Source organism: Silurus meridionalis, chromosome 13, assembly GCF_014805685.1.
Source record: "Silurus meridionalis isolate SWU-2019-XX chromosome 13, ASM1480568v1, whole genome shotgun sequence".
Taxonomy (NCBI): domain Eukaryota; kingdom Metazoa; phylum Chordata; class Actinopteri; order Siluriformes; family Siluridae; genus Silurus; species Silurus meridionalis.
Window position 1 is genome coordinate 13956226 of NC_060896.1, and position 18258 is coordinate 13974483.

The window sequence follows — 18258 nt, forward strand, 5'->3', positions numbered from 1 at the left end:
TGGAGCCTACACGCAAACGTTTTCACCCACGCACACTCAGGTTAAAAAAGACAATCCACCTTCTCCATCTTAAGCAGGGCTGAGAGTCTCCTCAGAATAGGCCTGCTTCCTGCTGTATTTAACCACACACACACACACACACACACACACACAGACACGTACACACACACACACTCACACACACTCACACACACACATTAATCGAGATGCTGACGGGCGAAGACACCTGACAAAGTCTGCTGAGAAAGCGAGAATGACTCATCCAGACATACACATCCATGCCAGGCCCTAAGGGCAGACTTCACACCTGCAAACCTCAGGAATGCTTCAACAGCTACAACACAAAGCATCCTTTGATAACTCAGCTTCCTGCTCTGAGGTGGTAAAAATGAGGATGAAGTGTGTATAGATTCATTGCTTTGGGGTGGATCTCTATTATGCTTTTCCCTTTCGGTCCTGCCCTCTGTGTGTAAAAGAGAATGCAGACACCTCACATCCGTGATTTGAGCGATTATAAAGGTTTCTAATTGGATTAGAGCCCAGACAGCTAATCTATGACCATGCGGGAATGAGGGGACCAAAAAGGGCAAATCTTCTTCTGTTCTGTCCTCTTTTTACTCTCTCCCCCTGCCTTTCAACTGGCTCTCTCAGTGGGGATCTTCCCGTAAAATTCATTAACATTCCACATGAATGTGCTGTACATATCCTGGCAGAGGGTCACTCCAAGCTAAACAACTGCACAATAAAAGACTGTGTGAGGCAACGATAGAGGAGTAGCATAGAAATAGAGGAAGTGAGAAAAATATCTTTTTAATTGACTCTCAATCACCAGTGCCATATGTGCTGCTTTGAGATGTATATAGTGCCATCTTCCTTGTGGGAGCCTGAAGAGTATGAAGCATATTAGGCAGGAAGCTACCAGTGCATCTTACATTATGCAACTTGATTAATTCAGTCACTTTAAATAACCACCGCATCCTGGCCAGGGATTAATTCCTGGGATTGCTAGTTTAATATGTTGTTATAAGATTATGCGTATAATTACTTTAAATAGTTATTAACCAAACTACTTAAGGATTCTATAAAGTATCAAGAGTACCGTAATTTCCGGACTATAAAGCGCACCCATATATAAGCTGCACCCACTGAATTTGACAAAGATTTTTATTTTAAACATAAATAAGCCGCACCTGTCTATAAGCCACAAACTAATGAACTTTACACAGGCTTTAACGAAAGACAGTGTCTGTTACACGGTGTAACGGGTGAAATATGTTGCGCTTCCTTTAGAAGCATAGCAGTATTTTGGGAATAGCCTGCTGCCGCATTTTATCGCTATTACTGCATGTGTGCAAGACTGAGGATTATGTCCTTATTATTTTCTGATGCTCATTTCTAAGTTTCTTTTACTAACCCGTAACGCTGTTGCCAAGAAAAATTAAAAAGCACGGGTTTTGGAAACCTGTCTGTGCGTATATGATTTCCGTTTGCAACTGAAGTTAGCGAGCTCTCCCTTCACCCAGACTCAACGCGTTACAACGGCTTGTATCTAAACAGTAGCCTACCAAGAAAGTCATTGTTCACTGTCTTCCTCCTTCCTTTCACAACTATTTCTCTCGGGAGTTTATCTTTTGGCATCGTCGTGCCAAAAGATAAAAAAAAACTTTTTTCTCCCGAAGCCGTGCGCCTCAGAACACAGGTGAGGTGCATTTTTTCGTTTCCGTTCGGATATTTCATTGGTCTAATGTTATGGGGTTCTGTTTTTTGGCTTGAAGTTTGTGAAACCGGGAAAAACCCAGAAAAAAATCATAAGCCGCTTCGTTGTTTAAGCCGCGGGGTTCAAAACGTGGGACAAAAGTAGCGGCTTATAGTCCGAAAAATACGGTAATCAAATTAGCCAACATCTCACTCTTCAAGTTTCTAGCATTCAGATTCAATCTACTAACTAGCTGGTACTGTATACACTGTACATTTTTATTAAATTTTGCAACCAAGAGTGCTAATTTAAGATAAAGCTAAGTGTTGCACATTTGCCACTAAATGTTGGGCTAAAATAATTAAATACAATTAAATACAGGAAAACAAAAAACAGATTTGCTCCTGAGTCAGAAATTACTGTACCTGGGTGTAAATACAGAATTATGGAGGAAGTTCTCAAATGCTTTGCTGAAGGTACGCTCCTCTGCCTCTGCCTTTATGGCTTCGTTGGTCTTGGGACACGGACAGCACTGGCCTTTCTCACCACCAGCCACATCTGATTTAGTGGGCTTAGTGTCCTCCTCCACTTCTGACAGAGATGTGGCTGAGATGCGGATTGGGATCTTCAGTTCTGTGGGCAAGTAAAGTTACTATGATGTTACTACACTTAGCTTGTGGTCACTTTCCACTCATGGACAGAGTAGAAGAAAGCAGTCTGTAATTATATACCTACAAACTGTATGGTGAAGTAAATGCAGGTATAATAGGATAGAATACAAAATGAATTGGCCGCAGAGTAAAGAAAACAAAAAACATCCAGTGAGCAGCAGTTCTACCAGATGAAAAAGGTTTAAGGACCACAAAGGTCTGAGGAGAATGGCCAGAATGGTTTGAGCTGACAGAAAGCCTGAGACAACAGAAAAATATTTTTATAAATGATGTGAACAGCAACGCAGAGTGTGCAAAACAAGTAAAAGGACTACAAAAGCACATCAGGTTTCATTCCTGCCACGTACAAACAAGAATCGGAGGCTATCACGGGCAAAGACCTACTGAATAGTAGTCCAGTTCAGTTGGCACCAACAAATATTCCATGGTTAAATTCACAGACATCAGTTAATAATTGCACAATTTCTTTGTTTTTTTATACACACAAGTACTTCTGGAACTTCTGGAAAAATTCATTCACAACAATGAGCAAAGTCAATAACAAAATGCTTGGTGCAATATGAAGGCTTTTTGAGGGTTATATAATAAAAGAAAAAAAGGTTGGGACAAAAGAGTGCTTCTTTACCTTTTGAGCAGTAGTTGTGCTGATAGAGCTCATGGTCCTCAGGCTGCTGTTGCCAGCGAAGAAGGTAGAAGGTAGAATTTCCATTTCGGGAAACCGGAGGAGACCACTTCACCACTAGAGACATGGATGAATTTGCATATGCACGGGCATCCCTAGGCATTGAGGGCTCTGTGAAGTGAACAAATAATCAATCTTTCCTTTTTGAACAAAAGATATAATGTCGGTTTAAAGGTGACAGCAGCTATGTATGCTCTTTAAGCTTATAAAAAAGCAAATCTGATGTACAAATTTTGCGATGAGTCACTGTTAAAAAAGTTTTTACTGCAAGAAATCACATCAATAATATTAAATTAAAAAGACTTAATTTATTTCCAGTATAGTAAATTCCACTAGATCGTACATCACATATATTTATATAAATTCATTAACCATGACTGCAACACATACTGCTTTCTTTTGGATCATTAGCTGGTTACCTACCCGAAGCTTTGGTACGGATATAGACCACTTCGCTTTTAGCTCCATGTTTATCCTCCATCACCAGGGTGATGGCTTTCACAAATATGGCATATTGCGTCCAGGGCTTTAATGGGTAGAGTAGAACTCCTGGATCCAATGATTTCTCTTGTGGGAGGTCCACGTCTACCATGGTCCAACTGGACCCACAGCCATCCTGTCCATCAAACTCTGTGATGTTCTGAAATGGCCTGTGTCACAGAAACCAATCATTAAAAGCATTTTAAATATAGAAGCATTTTAATATTTTCCAATTTGAAAAGATGAAATTGGTAAATGCATGTTACTTTGATTTAGGATTGGACATGTCTTATTACATTGTGCAACCCTAAGATGCTTTCTGTTTAATGAAGCCACATAAAAAAAAGGATTCCTCTGAAAGCTGTTTAGAGTTTATTGTCTTAACAGCAGATTGGATCATTACAGAGCAGGAATCACATCTTTGATTTGCTAACCAGGAACAGATTTTAGAATGTTCTTTATTTTATTCAGAAGTTGAGCCTTGTCCCAGACTTTTTAAACTAATACACATATGAATGTAGGCCAACAGAAACACTCACGCTTCCTTGTAGTAGACTATAAAGCTGATGAGATCTCTGTAGTCTGGTGGTCGGTAGCGTTCCCAGGTTAGTTTTATTCGATTGCTCTGTGTGCTGTTGGACTTGAATTTTAGAATATGACTTTCACCTTAGGGAAAAAACACAAAAGAGATCCATATTCGAGATTTGTGTCTTGGCACTGTTCACTGGCAGATGCCTCAAGAAATGTAATGGAACTTCAATCTTGCTGAATTTCTACTTTAGACATGGTGACAAGATTTTAGATCTAGATTGTTTAACAAAAACAAAAACAAAACAAAAATCCTAAGGTCACTCACAACTAGCTCGTTCCCCGTTGTTGCGAACATCATCTTCCTTCATCTTCTCACTCACACCGGTCTTCTCCCACATCTTGCGAATCTCGGACATGCAGAGTTTAGGGTTGGAGCGGAAGAAAAGTTTCCCTGCACGGATTGTAAGGTTGTGCTGGCTCCAATCCCACAGATACTGTAGGTGCTGATTATCCAGTGCTGAGAAGGCATACATTCTGTTTCACACAAATAACACCAAGAGTAAGTGTTAGCAAAACCAAAAGATCATACTATCAGAACAAGAGTACTTGTGTTGCTCCGTGTGTCTTCTAACTTAAATGTTTTACACTACAAACTAATTTCTATCTATTTACAGACTCTTTAATCATTTTCTAATCATTTCATAATCTACACTTTAGCAATGGGGATCACACATATGACCATTTAGAGTCCAAACCCAGTGATATAGAATATTATAGTACATTAATATTTTTTTAGTAAACTGTCGTTTAATCTGCTCTTTCAGAATAAAGTGGTACAAAGGCAGTCAGGGAAATGAAATAGAATGATTGTATTATTACTACTGTATAATTGTAGCGTTTTTGTACATTCATGTACCTACTTATAATATTACTCTTAAAAAGAGGACAAAACAATACAGCTATATTACAGTTATTCTAACTGAACACATTTGATATCTCCGACCCGTGTTTTTGTATTTGAAAAAATCAGGCATAACATTTATGTGATTTGAGTCCACTAAAGTGGAGATATTGTGTTTCATTCTCACACTGAGCCTGTGTGGAAGTAATCTGCACTTTGGGTATGTTTAGTTCAACAAAACATCTAAAGAATGTGGGGAATGCTCATCACACACATACAGGCCCCCTACAAGATGAAACCTGAGAACAAAGAAAGGCTTTCTCACGACCTTTTTCACCTTCGTCCTCTAAACTTCCTAGACATTTTACCTGAAGCAAAATTACTTGTGTCTGACATCATGCTAAGGCCCAAATTTAGCTCCAACTTGTTCAATCGCATGTACTAAATATATTGACTTACAGACTCCCAGCAGATGTATTTAAAACTGTATTGCAGTATTATGAGTTACATACATGAAAATCATTTTCTGCAATATGTGAGTGAGTTGTAGGCCAAAAAGCATGATAGCTTATGACATTTTACACATTCCATTAGAAACCTAAAAAATCCAAAGACTAGAAAAAAAATACGTTGACAAATCCTGTGCCAGTGAATAATTTGAATCAGCAGGCAGTTAGAATGAGCCAAAGGAAAAAGTGATGCATAAGAAAAAATTGGATTAGTTTTTTTATTTCCTGATGCTATATGAATCCTCATGTTCCTATAAAGAAAAATAAATGTACACCAGCATCTCCTGCAGGTAATCTAGTTTCATGCAGGTTTTAAACCCATTTTCAAAAAAATATAATTTTAGAAAAATGGCAGAGTGACCTGTTAGACTGTGTGTAAATGGTTTAGTAAAAGTATATGACCCCTCAGGAGTCACAAAAAGAATGAGAGCTGACATATCATGGACAAAACAACACGAAAAGTAGAGTCTTACTGGTCTAAAAGCTCCTCTCCATTAATGTAGCGCAGACTTTTCAAGAATGAGAGTGAGCCCAGAGTGTGAGAGTGCTTGATGCGTACATAGCCAGTCACTGTTTGAATCAAGCCCATGAAACTCTCCAGCTCTGAAGCAATGTTGTCTAGAGAAAAATGCAGAAAGATAGGTGAAAAGACTTGTTACTATAGTGCACAGTAAATGCAGTCATAAACCCTCACACTGAACAGTAATATAAAGTAGTGAAGCCTCACACTGAATAGTAAGGATATGGTACATATCAGTTAATTTGGCTTTGAAAACAATAGTGTATGCTGAGTACATATCGCAATAATGCAGTATAATAAAGTACTCTAAAATAAGTTGAAAAGAAGTGTGCCGGAAGGAGTTTTCACTTTGTCCTTAATACTTACTGCCTCGACGAATATTAATGTGCAGGTTGCCTTTGATGACAGTGCAGCCCTGCAGGGACTGGGCAGCATCCACCGAGTCGATGGTTTTAGTTTCACAGACCTTATCACAGAGGCCATTACACGCACTACAAAACATACTGTAAGAGGAGTGAGAGAGAGAAAGAGGGAGAAAAAAAATATAAAAGAAAATGTCAAGGACAGACCAGAACACTCTGAGCTGACAAATTCCAGTAAACCTCAACAGGAATACTATATAATATAAATTCTCTTTCCTGACTGAAAGTAAAACCAACATGTAACTTTATGTAATGGTTAAACTTCAAACAGCAAAGTAAATTGCAGGTTTTTTTCTGAAGGTTATAAAAGATAAAAGTTCAAGAGGAAAAAAAACAGCTTGTGTTTGCAGAACTGAAACACAAGTCCCTATTTACTTGGCAGTCCACTTCCTTCATTCACTAATGTCAAAACAACACATTTTGCCTTGAGCGCTTCCATATCAGGGCAAGGGCAAAGAGCTTGAATAGTTAGCCATGTAAGCAGGGCAGATGTGGGCACAAGAAAGTTTCATTAGATTACTATTTTGTTGCCTCTTAGCAAGCTCTCTAAAAGTACATTTAAAAACACCTCTAAATGAAAACACCTCAAAATGAAAGATTTAAAAACAGATTATTTCCAATTCTTATTTGATATTATGCAACATAAGGATACCAAATTAATGTTAACTAAATTTTAACTTCAGTTCTAACATTTAAACAACAAAACAAACCTTTGGCTCTCATTGCGAGTGAAGCCGGGTGGACAATCGGGCATGCACTCGCCATCGTGGATGACGAAGTCCACTTCGCTGGGCAGGTGGACCTGGGCACATACTTCCTTTGTGATGCAGCGCCAGCCCTCGAAACGGTAGGTGCCAGGAGGACAGTCTGGCACACAGCGGCCCTCGTGGGAATAATGCTGGCAGGCAGCACACGCCATGTCATTTCCGGCTTCCGTACAGCTCCCCAGGCACTGTGGGTGGCAGCACTCGCCTGAATCCGTGCAGGCTTGACCCTCACATTTTGATAGACATGCTAGAAAAATAAAACCCAAAAATACGAAGAGAATTAGCAGACAGTTGAATGATGTATTGTCCTCATTCCAGACCATAAATTCATGTTACAATACAGCTACAACTCTTCGTTTTGCCAAAAGCTGAAACAGTCTAATGAGTACTAATTATTATCTCTACTCTATATCACAGGAATGTTTAGATCTTTTACCAAGATACCAATTAGACTGAAAGCTTAAGACATGCACATATGTTTGTGCTTTGCTCCCAGAAGTTTGGAAGGCAGTTGACTGATTAGTGGTCTGTACAACAGTCCTGAAGAGAGAAAAAAAATGGAGGCAGTGCCACTTCGAGTTGTACTGTATGGCATGTTTTTATAGGGCCCCTGCTGCTTTGTGACAGCCTTTTTAGTAAACTGCTGCTGGGGCCTGACTAAATAAATATTATCCCAGATAGGGATTGCTAAAGAAACTGAAAAGAAGGGGAAAGTCAAGAAAGAATGATAAGTAGATTAAAGAAAATCCAGTGTCATGACAGCCACTTGAATGCAGTTTGTTCCGACAGCATGTGGAAAAGTGTCCTGCAGGCCCAAAGGCAAAGCCTGTCAGCAGCCCTGGAACTTCAAGTGAACAGACCCAGACTAAAACCTAAGTGTTTTAAAGACATGGCATTACACAATGACCCCAGACAGCCTAGTTGGTGGCTGTTCAACACATGCCTGCAGGGCAAAAGTGTTACAAAGATGGAAATGTAAATTGTTATAGAACATAAGATCGCTGCATAACCTATCGCTGCAGATACCCTGGCTTTTACTGAACAACTTTAACCATAATCTGCACTTTGTGTTCTCATCAAACTGGCTTTAGGGAGAAATAACTCCTGCTGGATAAAGAATGCTCAAATTATTCCTAAACAAACCACACAGCAAGGAATGACATGGTAAAAAGGGATGACAGCTCATTTCATAACTGGTGTGCTGGCACGCCTTTTATAGCATCTTTGTACATGCAGCAAAAACGTTTCTGGTAATTCATTTCTTGCCTTGATGACAGCCGTGTAAGTTCTCTCTTACTTAATTGGCTGATTTATTTATAATAGCTAGGATATTTAAATTATTTCACTGGAGAAATTCTCATATATGTTCACATTAAACACATTGTTTCTACAATGCTTTCTTGCCAACTTAGTCTTTACATATTCCTGTTTCTAGGAGCAGATATAAACATGGAAAATTACTTTTAAATAACAATGATGTGTTAAAGGAGTGGTAGGTGACACCATGATATTTCCAGAAGAACATATAATCTGGTGTCCAAGTATTTGCCGTTGGCTCGCTTGCATCTAAGTCCTGCGTTAGAGCGTGAGAAACTTGAAAGTAAAACAAAATTGTGGAGAGAAAGAGGAGAACAAGGAATGGGTGTGTTTCGAATTAGGTGTTCATCAAAGAATCTTATTGACTTTTCAGTGTTTAGATGAAGTCAGTAAGGATTGTTGGAGTGCTGAGGGAACTGACCCTATTGTCTACAAATCTCTGATCAATTTGAGAATGATTCTGGCAGACTGAGTTATTGAACAACAGACAGACAAAAGTCCCGCCCGTTCACAAGAAAGCCGTAAGTGAATGTGACCTTAGCTGCTGCTAGTCAGCTCTAAATGCACCCAAGACGCTCATATTTGGAAACACATCCCAGAATGCTGAAGAAGGCACAACACATGTTAAGCACCGCTGCATCACTGGAAGTCTTGTGCTAGACAACCAGCTCCACAAGACAACGCCAGCAAGAAGACGGGCAAGCATGGTTGCCAGGCAACAAGCTCTTGGCACTGTGTGTGGCACACTGCAGAGGCAATACCAACAACGTGTCCGAATGAAACATTTCCCTTCGTTATTTATGGACGTGTAGCACTCTGACAGTCTGAGAAAATGTGACAGATTTAGTGCTTCTTGCTGCAGTTAATACTGCTTCTGTGCAGATGTGTGTGTACTTTAGAACATTTATATTGAAGTGATCCCCATATACTGTATACACTACACTCGCAATCAGAGTTAGCCTAGATGTAAATATTTCACATAATATCTTGTTACACAAATAAGGATATAGCTGACAAATAAACACAAAATCACTCACACATTTATACTCCCTACATCCTGTCACAAGCTACACTAATCAAAGTGAAATTACTGGATAATTGTGTCACAGGTAAGACAGAGCATGGCAAAAATGCTAATCTAACATTGTTCTGCTTGTAATCATGTCTGCTGCCTCGGTTTGTGAGTTAAATCGGATTCTGATCACCTTTCTCAATGCCATAATTTAATGGCAGTGTTGCCGAAAAGAGTGTGGTGAAGATTTAGTACACCAAGTTAGAGGTTCTAAAGTCACTCTAGAGGTGCTCTGCCTTAAATAGCCACGTTGGCCTTTTATGGGCTATTAATAGCTGCAATTTTTCCGGGCTCCAAATTTAGATGCAATCAAGTGCACACTGTGTTTCCCACAAATATCCTACTCTCACCTGGAATGGCATTACTTTTGAATTCTCCAAAAATGAGGCTGCATGGAGGAGATTTTCGCTGTTATACCTAACTTGGAGAATGTCAGCATTGCTGCAAAGGAGAGGAGGAAGGAGCGGAAAAGGGAGGAGGCTGCTCAGAATATGACCAAAAGGGGGCAGTCAAGACAAATGCAAGTCACCGTTCTGCAGCAAAAAAGGCTTCACACTGCTTCTACAGAGTCCCTGATTGGGGAAAACATCTCAAACATGCATACCTTCTGCTGAGGTTCTAGGGGAAAGGGGAGGCGGTGATGATGTTGAAAGAGAGACAGGGAGAATGTACCGTTTCACAGCCTGTGTACTCTTAGCTGGCCTCATTTCCCAGTGAGAAAACACAAATATACAGAGAAAAGGGTCTACTTCTTTATTTTTTAAGCAGCTCCATAATACATGCCTGTTCCCAACCGGCTGTGCTCCACACGCAGCTATGTCAGGCATGGCGTGCATTTGCCTACTTGAATGATCAGTTTGCCTTTTGGGAAAACCCCAGACAAGCAGTCATGTTTTACTGAGTGTTGCCTCTTTTTCTATTTTTGGTGATGTCCCAAATACACCCTCCCACCCCCCAAAAAATAAATGTATTGGGTAAAATATTGCATTATTAAGGACATATAAGGACATTAAAATTTGCACAATTTTGGTATCCTTCCCAAATCTGCACCATGAGGCAGATCTTACAGAGTTTTTCAACAATACCCATTGTTTATTTAATAACTTTTTTTTTTTTTTTTGCTTCGACGTGACTCATCTAATGATAAACCTTTCAACAGAAAAATGGCCAACCTCCTCAGAGACCTTTAGACATTTCCTTTCACCTCATGGCTTGTTTTTTAAACACCAGTGAACTTTAATCATCTGACGAAAGCAATTATAGCAAAAAAAAAAAAAAAAAAAAAACCCACAGCTGTCTCTGAGTACTGAGGTAAACATGATATATAAATAGATTTTTATGGTGAATACATCAGTAAAAGTGTCATTGTAAAATATATTTCACACAGCAATGAAAAATTATTTCGATCAAGGCTGTAATCGATCGGAGAGTCAAAGATCGGAAAACCGTGTTAAATTCTCTCGCATGCATGTGGAAGAGGTTTTCCTGATGTTACACTGAACCAGTGCACACTCCAGTTCTGATCTTTGTGTTGCTCGTACAAATTTTGCAAGAGAGAAACACACAGCCTGACGTGAGCTGATGAAATGGCTCGTGCCTCTTTATCTATGCAGGAAAGAGCGAGAGAGAGAGAGAGAGAGAGAGAGAGAGAGAGAGAGAGAGAGAGAGAGAGAAAACCCCTCCTCACTACCATTTCAGACTGGCACTGCAGAGAAAACAAAAACACAGGCACACGCTGAGTAGTGAGGAGCACGGCCCTCCCCTTCTCTGTGAAAACACCCAGGTCAGACAGCACACAGCCACTGCTGCACTCCAAATCACTGCAATATGCCGAGTGGCACGTATACACATTCGCCTCGGGGATGAAACAAATTGTGGGCACAAGGGCTTCTTCCAGCCGCCACACTGTAACATTCCTCAGAGAGAGCACAGGAAATAAGGAGCATATAAAAACACAGCATTAGTGGCCTGGCAAGAACCCACTGACACACTTGGATTCCGATTCGTGGGCTTGTGCTCTTTTAGCAGCATGCTGTAAACACTGCCCAATGTACTAAGCAAGCGCATAATCAGAAAGCAGAATGTTAATCCACTTGTTCTTATCACCGGCGACAGACTTTATTTTCCATTTCCTATAATTCAGTGGTAAAATAACACACTCAGCAAGGGTCAGCATTATAAAAAAACAATTTCAAGCACTGTTTGCAAATTCATTCAGGGAAGAAAAAAAAAAAAACGGTTAAAGATGAACACAATAAGAGCGTTTTTATTCAGACTACTTGGAAGGCTGCCGTATCCTATCATTTGCTGAGCTCTTCATAGTGGTTTGCAGAGCGTGGAGCGAATCACACACGGAGAACCATTAGACTATTTGAGCACTGGCGAGCGAGAATGGAGCAAAGAAAATTCGGGTCCGCCGATGTGCGTCATCTCCATGTTTCTGACTGAAATGTCGCTCTCGTCACGCATACTTCTACACAAGCACGTAACTAAAGTGCTCCATCTCCCTATCTTCACTCAACCTCTGCATTGTCCTATATTTTTTTCCAGGGCACACTGTACTGGTTATTAAGCTTGCTAATAAAACAAGTTCTTTAGCCTTTCTTTTGCTAACATCACAAACACAAATTACTGGTGTTATTTTATTACTACAACATTTATTAATAAAAAAAGACTGATTTTAATGCATTCACTTTATTCGCAACAGCCTTGTCAGCTAAAATAAGCAAGCTAAATGTGTTTTTTTTATTTATTTACTCTATAATGGCACCAGCAATAAAAATCATGTACAAATGGGATGTACAAAGAATACATTATGACACATGTATTTAAATAAAGGCTCTGTCTGTGCCTCTTAAAAAATTAAAATCTTAAACGAGATCTCCGTTGGTTCTCCTAGACAGTGGTGAGATCAAATGATAAGGAAAGGGCTTCCTTTGAGGTCTCCTTTTTCTCAAGATGCTCTCCTGAGAAATGAAATTCCCACTAATCTCATGTTTCCTCATGAGTTTCGGTAAAGATCTTAGATCTTACACTACTCAGATTTGTTAAAAATAATCGTAACTTTTACCCAAATAATATGTCCAGTTCACTTAAAGAAGTTAAGCAAGCATACTATTGTATAAGTGAAGAGTAATGTAATTTATTCATGCTTAAAATGCATTTGTAATATGCTGCTTTGGATTCTGCTCTTGTTTGAGGGGAAGAACTCATAATCACAGGTTTGCTTTCATAGGAGAATTCTAAGAATTAATTCCAAACCATGGATAAGTTGTGCACTTCTGCAGGGCATTTGGTGCACACAGGTTTACAAACGGTACGCACAAAGTTCATTTGATTTTTTTTTTGCATTCTTTTCTTTAGCACCAATGTCCAAGTGGCAAATAACAAAGCTTTTTGTATGGAGAGCTTAATGCAGGAATGCCTGTGAATAAGGGGATGTTCTCACATAAGATTTTCAGTCATACAGACCAGTATTAGACGTCCACTCAGACCTGCTATAGTCATATGCAAGTTTGGTTTTATACTGTACACTTACTGAGCAGTAGGGATGGCTCGATACCAAAGTTTTGGCTTTGGTACAATACCAGAATGTAATAACTTGGTATCGATACTAAATCAATACCATAAGTGACAAATAACCAGCCTCAAAAGATGAGCGATTTGAAAACAATTTTATTAAAATAATAATACTAAAAATAAAAATAGATTCATATCTTAATACCTTTGTATCAAACTGTAACAAAAACCAGGGAACATGGGTTACATTTTAATTTTGTGGGAAAAAAATACAAAATAATAATAGAAATAAAAATATATATATATACCTTCTTTATATATAAAACTTAAGTACTGTAATACAATGAAAATGTATTAAAATCATCTGAACACAACAGAGAAAAAAAAAAAATACCAGGAACAAAAGGTTTTGTTTTTTTTTACTTCGAAGAAAAAAAATAATTGCAACCAAAGTAACACAATTAATGCATGTGCATATCTTAACCGTTTCGCAGCAATTTGGGAAGCACTGCCGCCTGTAGGTTAATTTCGGAATAGCATCACATGAAATATCAAATTCAGCAAAATTATATAAAACCGTTTAAAATATAATAGATACCATTATTTGTCCAGTACCATTATACCGCACATCCCGACTGGGCAGTTTATTAGAAACATTATGCTAGTACTGAGTTGGGCCTCTTGCTATTAAAACAATCTCCTAAAACAATTCCTCATTGCATTGATTCCACAAAATGTTGGAAATATTCCTTTATGTGAATAATTTTTCCTAATTCTTGTCCATTGTGACATGGTTTCATAAATTTTTTCAATTCCTGCAGATTTCTCAGGAACCACCAACAATCAAACCACATTTAAAATCACTGCAATCTCAATTTTCCCCTATTCTGATGTCTAATGTAAACATTTCTCAAAGTTACTGGTCATGTTGTTGTCACAGCTGCTACACTGTTGGCTAATTGGATAATTCAATAATTATTAAATAGGTGTACAGGTATTTTTCATAAAGTCCTTAGTGACCGTATATTAGTAAGGTGGGTCATGCTGGCCATGGCTACCTTTCCTTGTCATCACAAAATCCACAAAATTTTATTTTATTAGATAAATCATCTACCAGCATATTTTAGGAGGAAACTGAGGAATCTGTAAGAAACCCATGAGTGCAGAGAAAACATAAAAACCTCAATGCACAGTACACATTTGCTCTATTGTTTCTCATCCTTCTATGGCTGAGCAACTTGATTAAATTTGCAGAAATTTAAAGTGATAGTAAATATATTTGGCAAGAAAAAAAATCTTTTTTGGCAACACATATTAGTTCTAAAATGTCACTTGTATAACTGCTGGATGCAACTAGCTAGGCACGTGCTGGCTTGTTTATGCGTCAAACAAAAACTGAGGATGTCGATAAGTGTGTACAATACCTGTACTTGCAGAAAAGAGGCTCAATTGAAAAGTAACACAAATATATATAATGAATAGCGGGACTAAAGAGACAGAATCTATCCCTGCTACCACCAATTTTATGTACCAGTCTTGTTTTTTTTGGTCCCATTTTCTAAAAACATTACTTAACATGCCATAGCATTTCCTTTGAAAGGTTTTACTAGATTCACAATTCCAAAATGCAATTTTAATATGTTTCACACCTGACCTACATTTGTAGGCCAAATTGTTGTTAACTGCGGCTAATTTCTTTTCCATTTTGCAAAATAAATAAGGTGTATCAAATCTTGTGAGCCAAGCCTTCATTACTTGGTGCCTTAAATAACTACTGATTTAAAGAAGTATATTTTTGTAAGTGTTTGAAATAACCCTATAAACGGCTGTTGTGGAAATCCCCTGTGAAGGCTTCATCACTACAGAATGGAAAACACTGACAGTATCTCATTTCATGTTCAGTGAGCATTCGATGGTGATGAATTCATTTGCAGTCATTTAAAAACGTTTAATAGGGTATTAAACTATTTGTGCATTTTCAGGCTTCCTTTTTATAGATTTACTATGCCTATTTACATGACGGCTCAAATTTTAATTCAAATTTCAAGTTTTTAAAGAATGTGTAGATTGTGATATACAATGCCAGTTACCTGGAGTTTATTAGCATTTTTACCAGAAAAACCAACTAAATCATTAAAGAAGAAAAGTGAAAGCTGTGTGGATCTTATTACTATCAGACCTTAATAGGATCTTAATGCTGTTTGGTCTTGATTACAACTAGAATAACATCAAGAATAATAAAATATATTTTTTCATCTCTAAACATTTTAATTTTTAATTCTCAATTTAACATATTACTTAGTCATATTTTCACATTTAGATTGTTTTAAATAAGGCCATTTCAGCTAAAATATGTTTTTACTTGCCAAAGTTTGTCATACTGTACAAGTAGTAATCTACAACACAAATGAGCTGTTTTTTCTTGATTGCAATGATTGCATTTAAAACACTTTCAGTCTATCAATCAGCTGAATTGTTCTGCCATGGATTATCTGATCTGCCTAAATACCGTAACTTTCACCTTTAGGTTGTGAAATTTCATATAAACAATAGACGGATGGCAAAATAATTACACAACTGCAAGTTTAAGTAACGCAGCCTGGATGGTTAAAACCACATGCTGATGGTGTAAATGCAGTTAGACTGCTCGAGATCTGATCACCCATTGTGAGGGCAACAGGGCTACGAGGTAAACTGAGAGGAATTTTAGCTCGACCAATCGTAGAGCAGCAGGAGCGGGCTTGGTGGGAAGGAGGGGGCTGTCACTGATTGACATGTTATTGAGTCTGGAGGAGAAATGTGGTAAACAAGTTCTCCCTGGCGTGACCTAACAGCCAGATAAGCTGTGTTTAAAGCATCAGACAAAATGTTATTGGTGAAATACTGGTATGAGAGCTCACAGCACATCATCAGCATGTTTTTTAAAAGACATTTGGCACAAATGTTTAGGGAAACAATGCAACTTTCTGGCATTCGATACGAACTGTTGGTGTTTTAGCATGGATATGGCTGTACTGTCTTCAGATTATTAATGTAGTAAACAACCATTATAAATTATCGGTGATTTATTATCAGAACCGGAAGTGCTCAAAATGTCCCAGCAATATACATGTTTTAGTTTTTTTAATATTTGAGGGTCTCATATAAGTGGAACTCTACTTTTATGCTTTTGCAACCCTTTAGATCAAAAGCGTAAATATGCATATTACATATAATATGCATATTACATATTACAGTATGAATGTAGACTTTTTACTTTTTTCTCCCTAATTTGGTCACCTGCCAAATCCCACCAAGCTCTCCTCTATTAATGCAATGGCAAATACATGCTTCCTTCTTATCTATTCAAACTGTTGCTCATACTGTATCACAGTACAGCACAACACAATTAAAGAAAATTGCTATCTACCCTAGTCTGAATACCCAATGGTCCTTAGAGTTGACCATGTTGCTGTGATTTACAGTTAATGACATACCTCCCACCAAGAGAGCAAGGCCTGGCTAGGTCACGGATGGCTGTGTCATGGTCATGATTTGAATTTTCAAGCTAATGGCTATCTCTCTTGAAGTATACCCTGGCTAAGTGTCTTATATTTGCGGTTAGAACAGTTAAATATAGACCTAAGTGGATAATATATAAAAAATAAAATTTTGTCTGTACTTGCAATTTTATTCTTGCATGGCGAAAGCGACATTTGCATGGAATTGCGCTTTTATTGGAGAGAAAGCACTCTAGATTTACTAAGAAAAATTAACCGGGATAGCTTTTCTAATTTAGTAACAGGCGATTTTGTGCAATCACTCTTTTCCTCCCAGCTCACATAAAGACCATGCTTTGTGCCCCTGTGTGCAAAATGCTGAGAGACTAAAAGTTATTTTTGTTGTCCATGAAATGACCTTAGAAACAGTTAATATGTAAACACACAGATCCAGCCATAACACTACACAGGGCTGAAAACTTGATTATAATTTATGGTCCTGGCTTTTAAAATCTAGCCTAAACTTTTCAACATGCAGGAACAACATGTACTCGTGAAGATTTGCCTTTAACTGTCAGAATACTCAGTCCACAAGATGCATTAACTTGAACTTTGTTTAACCCAACCACTCATCCTACAGTCCATACCCACCATTCAACAGTACATGCCAAAAATGTGTTATTATATGTAAATCATTTTGCAGAAACTCATTTACCTCCTACTTCTAAGAAACAAAATGGAAAATCTTGATGGAAAATTGCAATTAGTTTTAAAAAAAAAAAGTCAAGTGTTGTAAAATATAAGACCCTTCTAGGTCTCAATAGGTAAATACAAACCATGTGACAGTTTTTTCAAGAAAAGAAGGGAGTGTGTAGGAATGTGTAAGTTTTAAATTAGCCAAGTCATTGAATTCTTATTTCTTAATGAGTGAAAAGGTGTACATTTTTATACCGTTTCTACTGACCTTTTTTAATAAACAAGCATATAATGCAGGTTATCTGATGTCATTTTTCAAACTGATGCAGTAATTCATTGGTAACCAAATGATAACTCAATTGTAATTACTACTCATCCAATACAGAGTATAGATATTGCTACTCATACTGGCCTCAAATAGTTTATTTAGTATTGGAAAAGATAATCCATTACATTGATTTGTTTTATGTCATGAACATGTGTTAGGCTGACTGACATGATGCAGATCTTGCATGAGAACTTGTATGAGATCACTCTACAGCCACAATGTAGTTAGATCTTGGCAAGGGAAAACCGCAGAAAAATGGCCTTGTTACTGTGAGGATACTGGTTCAGATCTGTAGTTCCCAGAAATCTCATATCTACATCATACGGAAAATGGAAAAGCTAAGATCACTGAAATTCAGATTAAGCAGCTTTTCATTCAAGGAAGTTACAAATGCATGTGGTTGAACATAATCAAAACAGTAGACTCTAACTCAGGGGGAGACCTTCAAGCTATTGAGAACTACAATTTCTTAAAAGGCTACACAAGGATATTAACATCAACTTGATCAGGAAACAAATTGAACTTTGGAGAATACAGTTTTTGCTCCAGTTCCGCTTGCTGGAGTGTTATTATTATCTTCCTATCTTAAGTCTGGTACAAATCTTCTACAAAAACATAGCAAACAATTTACAGCCTCTTGCTAGGTACGAAGAAAAGACTGGTAGCTC

The 18258-nt window shown here is 38.0% G+C and overlaps 1 protein-coding gene across 1 annotated transcript in view; it reads right to left on the reverse strand.

Annotated features, from left to right (window-relative positions):
- The window catches only part of igf1ra (insulin-like growth factor 1a receptor), an 88430-nt gene that overhangs the window by 16340 nt on the left and 53832 nt on the right, over nt 1–18258 (reverse strand). The window contains exons 3-10 of the mRNA XM_046865138.1: nt 7123–7426; nt 6357–6493; nt 5944–6088; nt 4386–4594; nt 4069–4195; nt 3473–3699; nt 2993–3160; nt 2122–2329 (exon numbers count right to left, since the gene is read on the reverse strand). Coding sequence (XP_046721094.1) covers nt 2122–2329; nt 2993–3160; nt 3473–3699; nt 4069–4195; nt 4386–4594; nt 5944–6088; nt 6357–6493; nt 7123–7426 — 1525 coding nt within the window. The remainder of the gene's footprint in view (nt 1–2121; nt 2330–2992; nt 3161–3472; nt 3700–4068; nt 4196–4385; nt 4595–5943; nt 6089–6356; nt 6494–7122; nt 7427–18258) is intronic.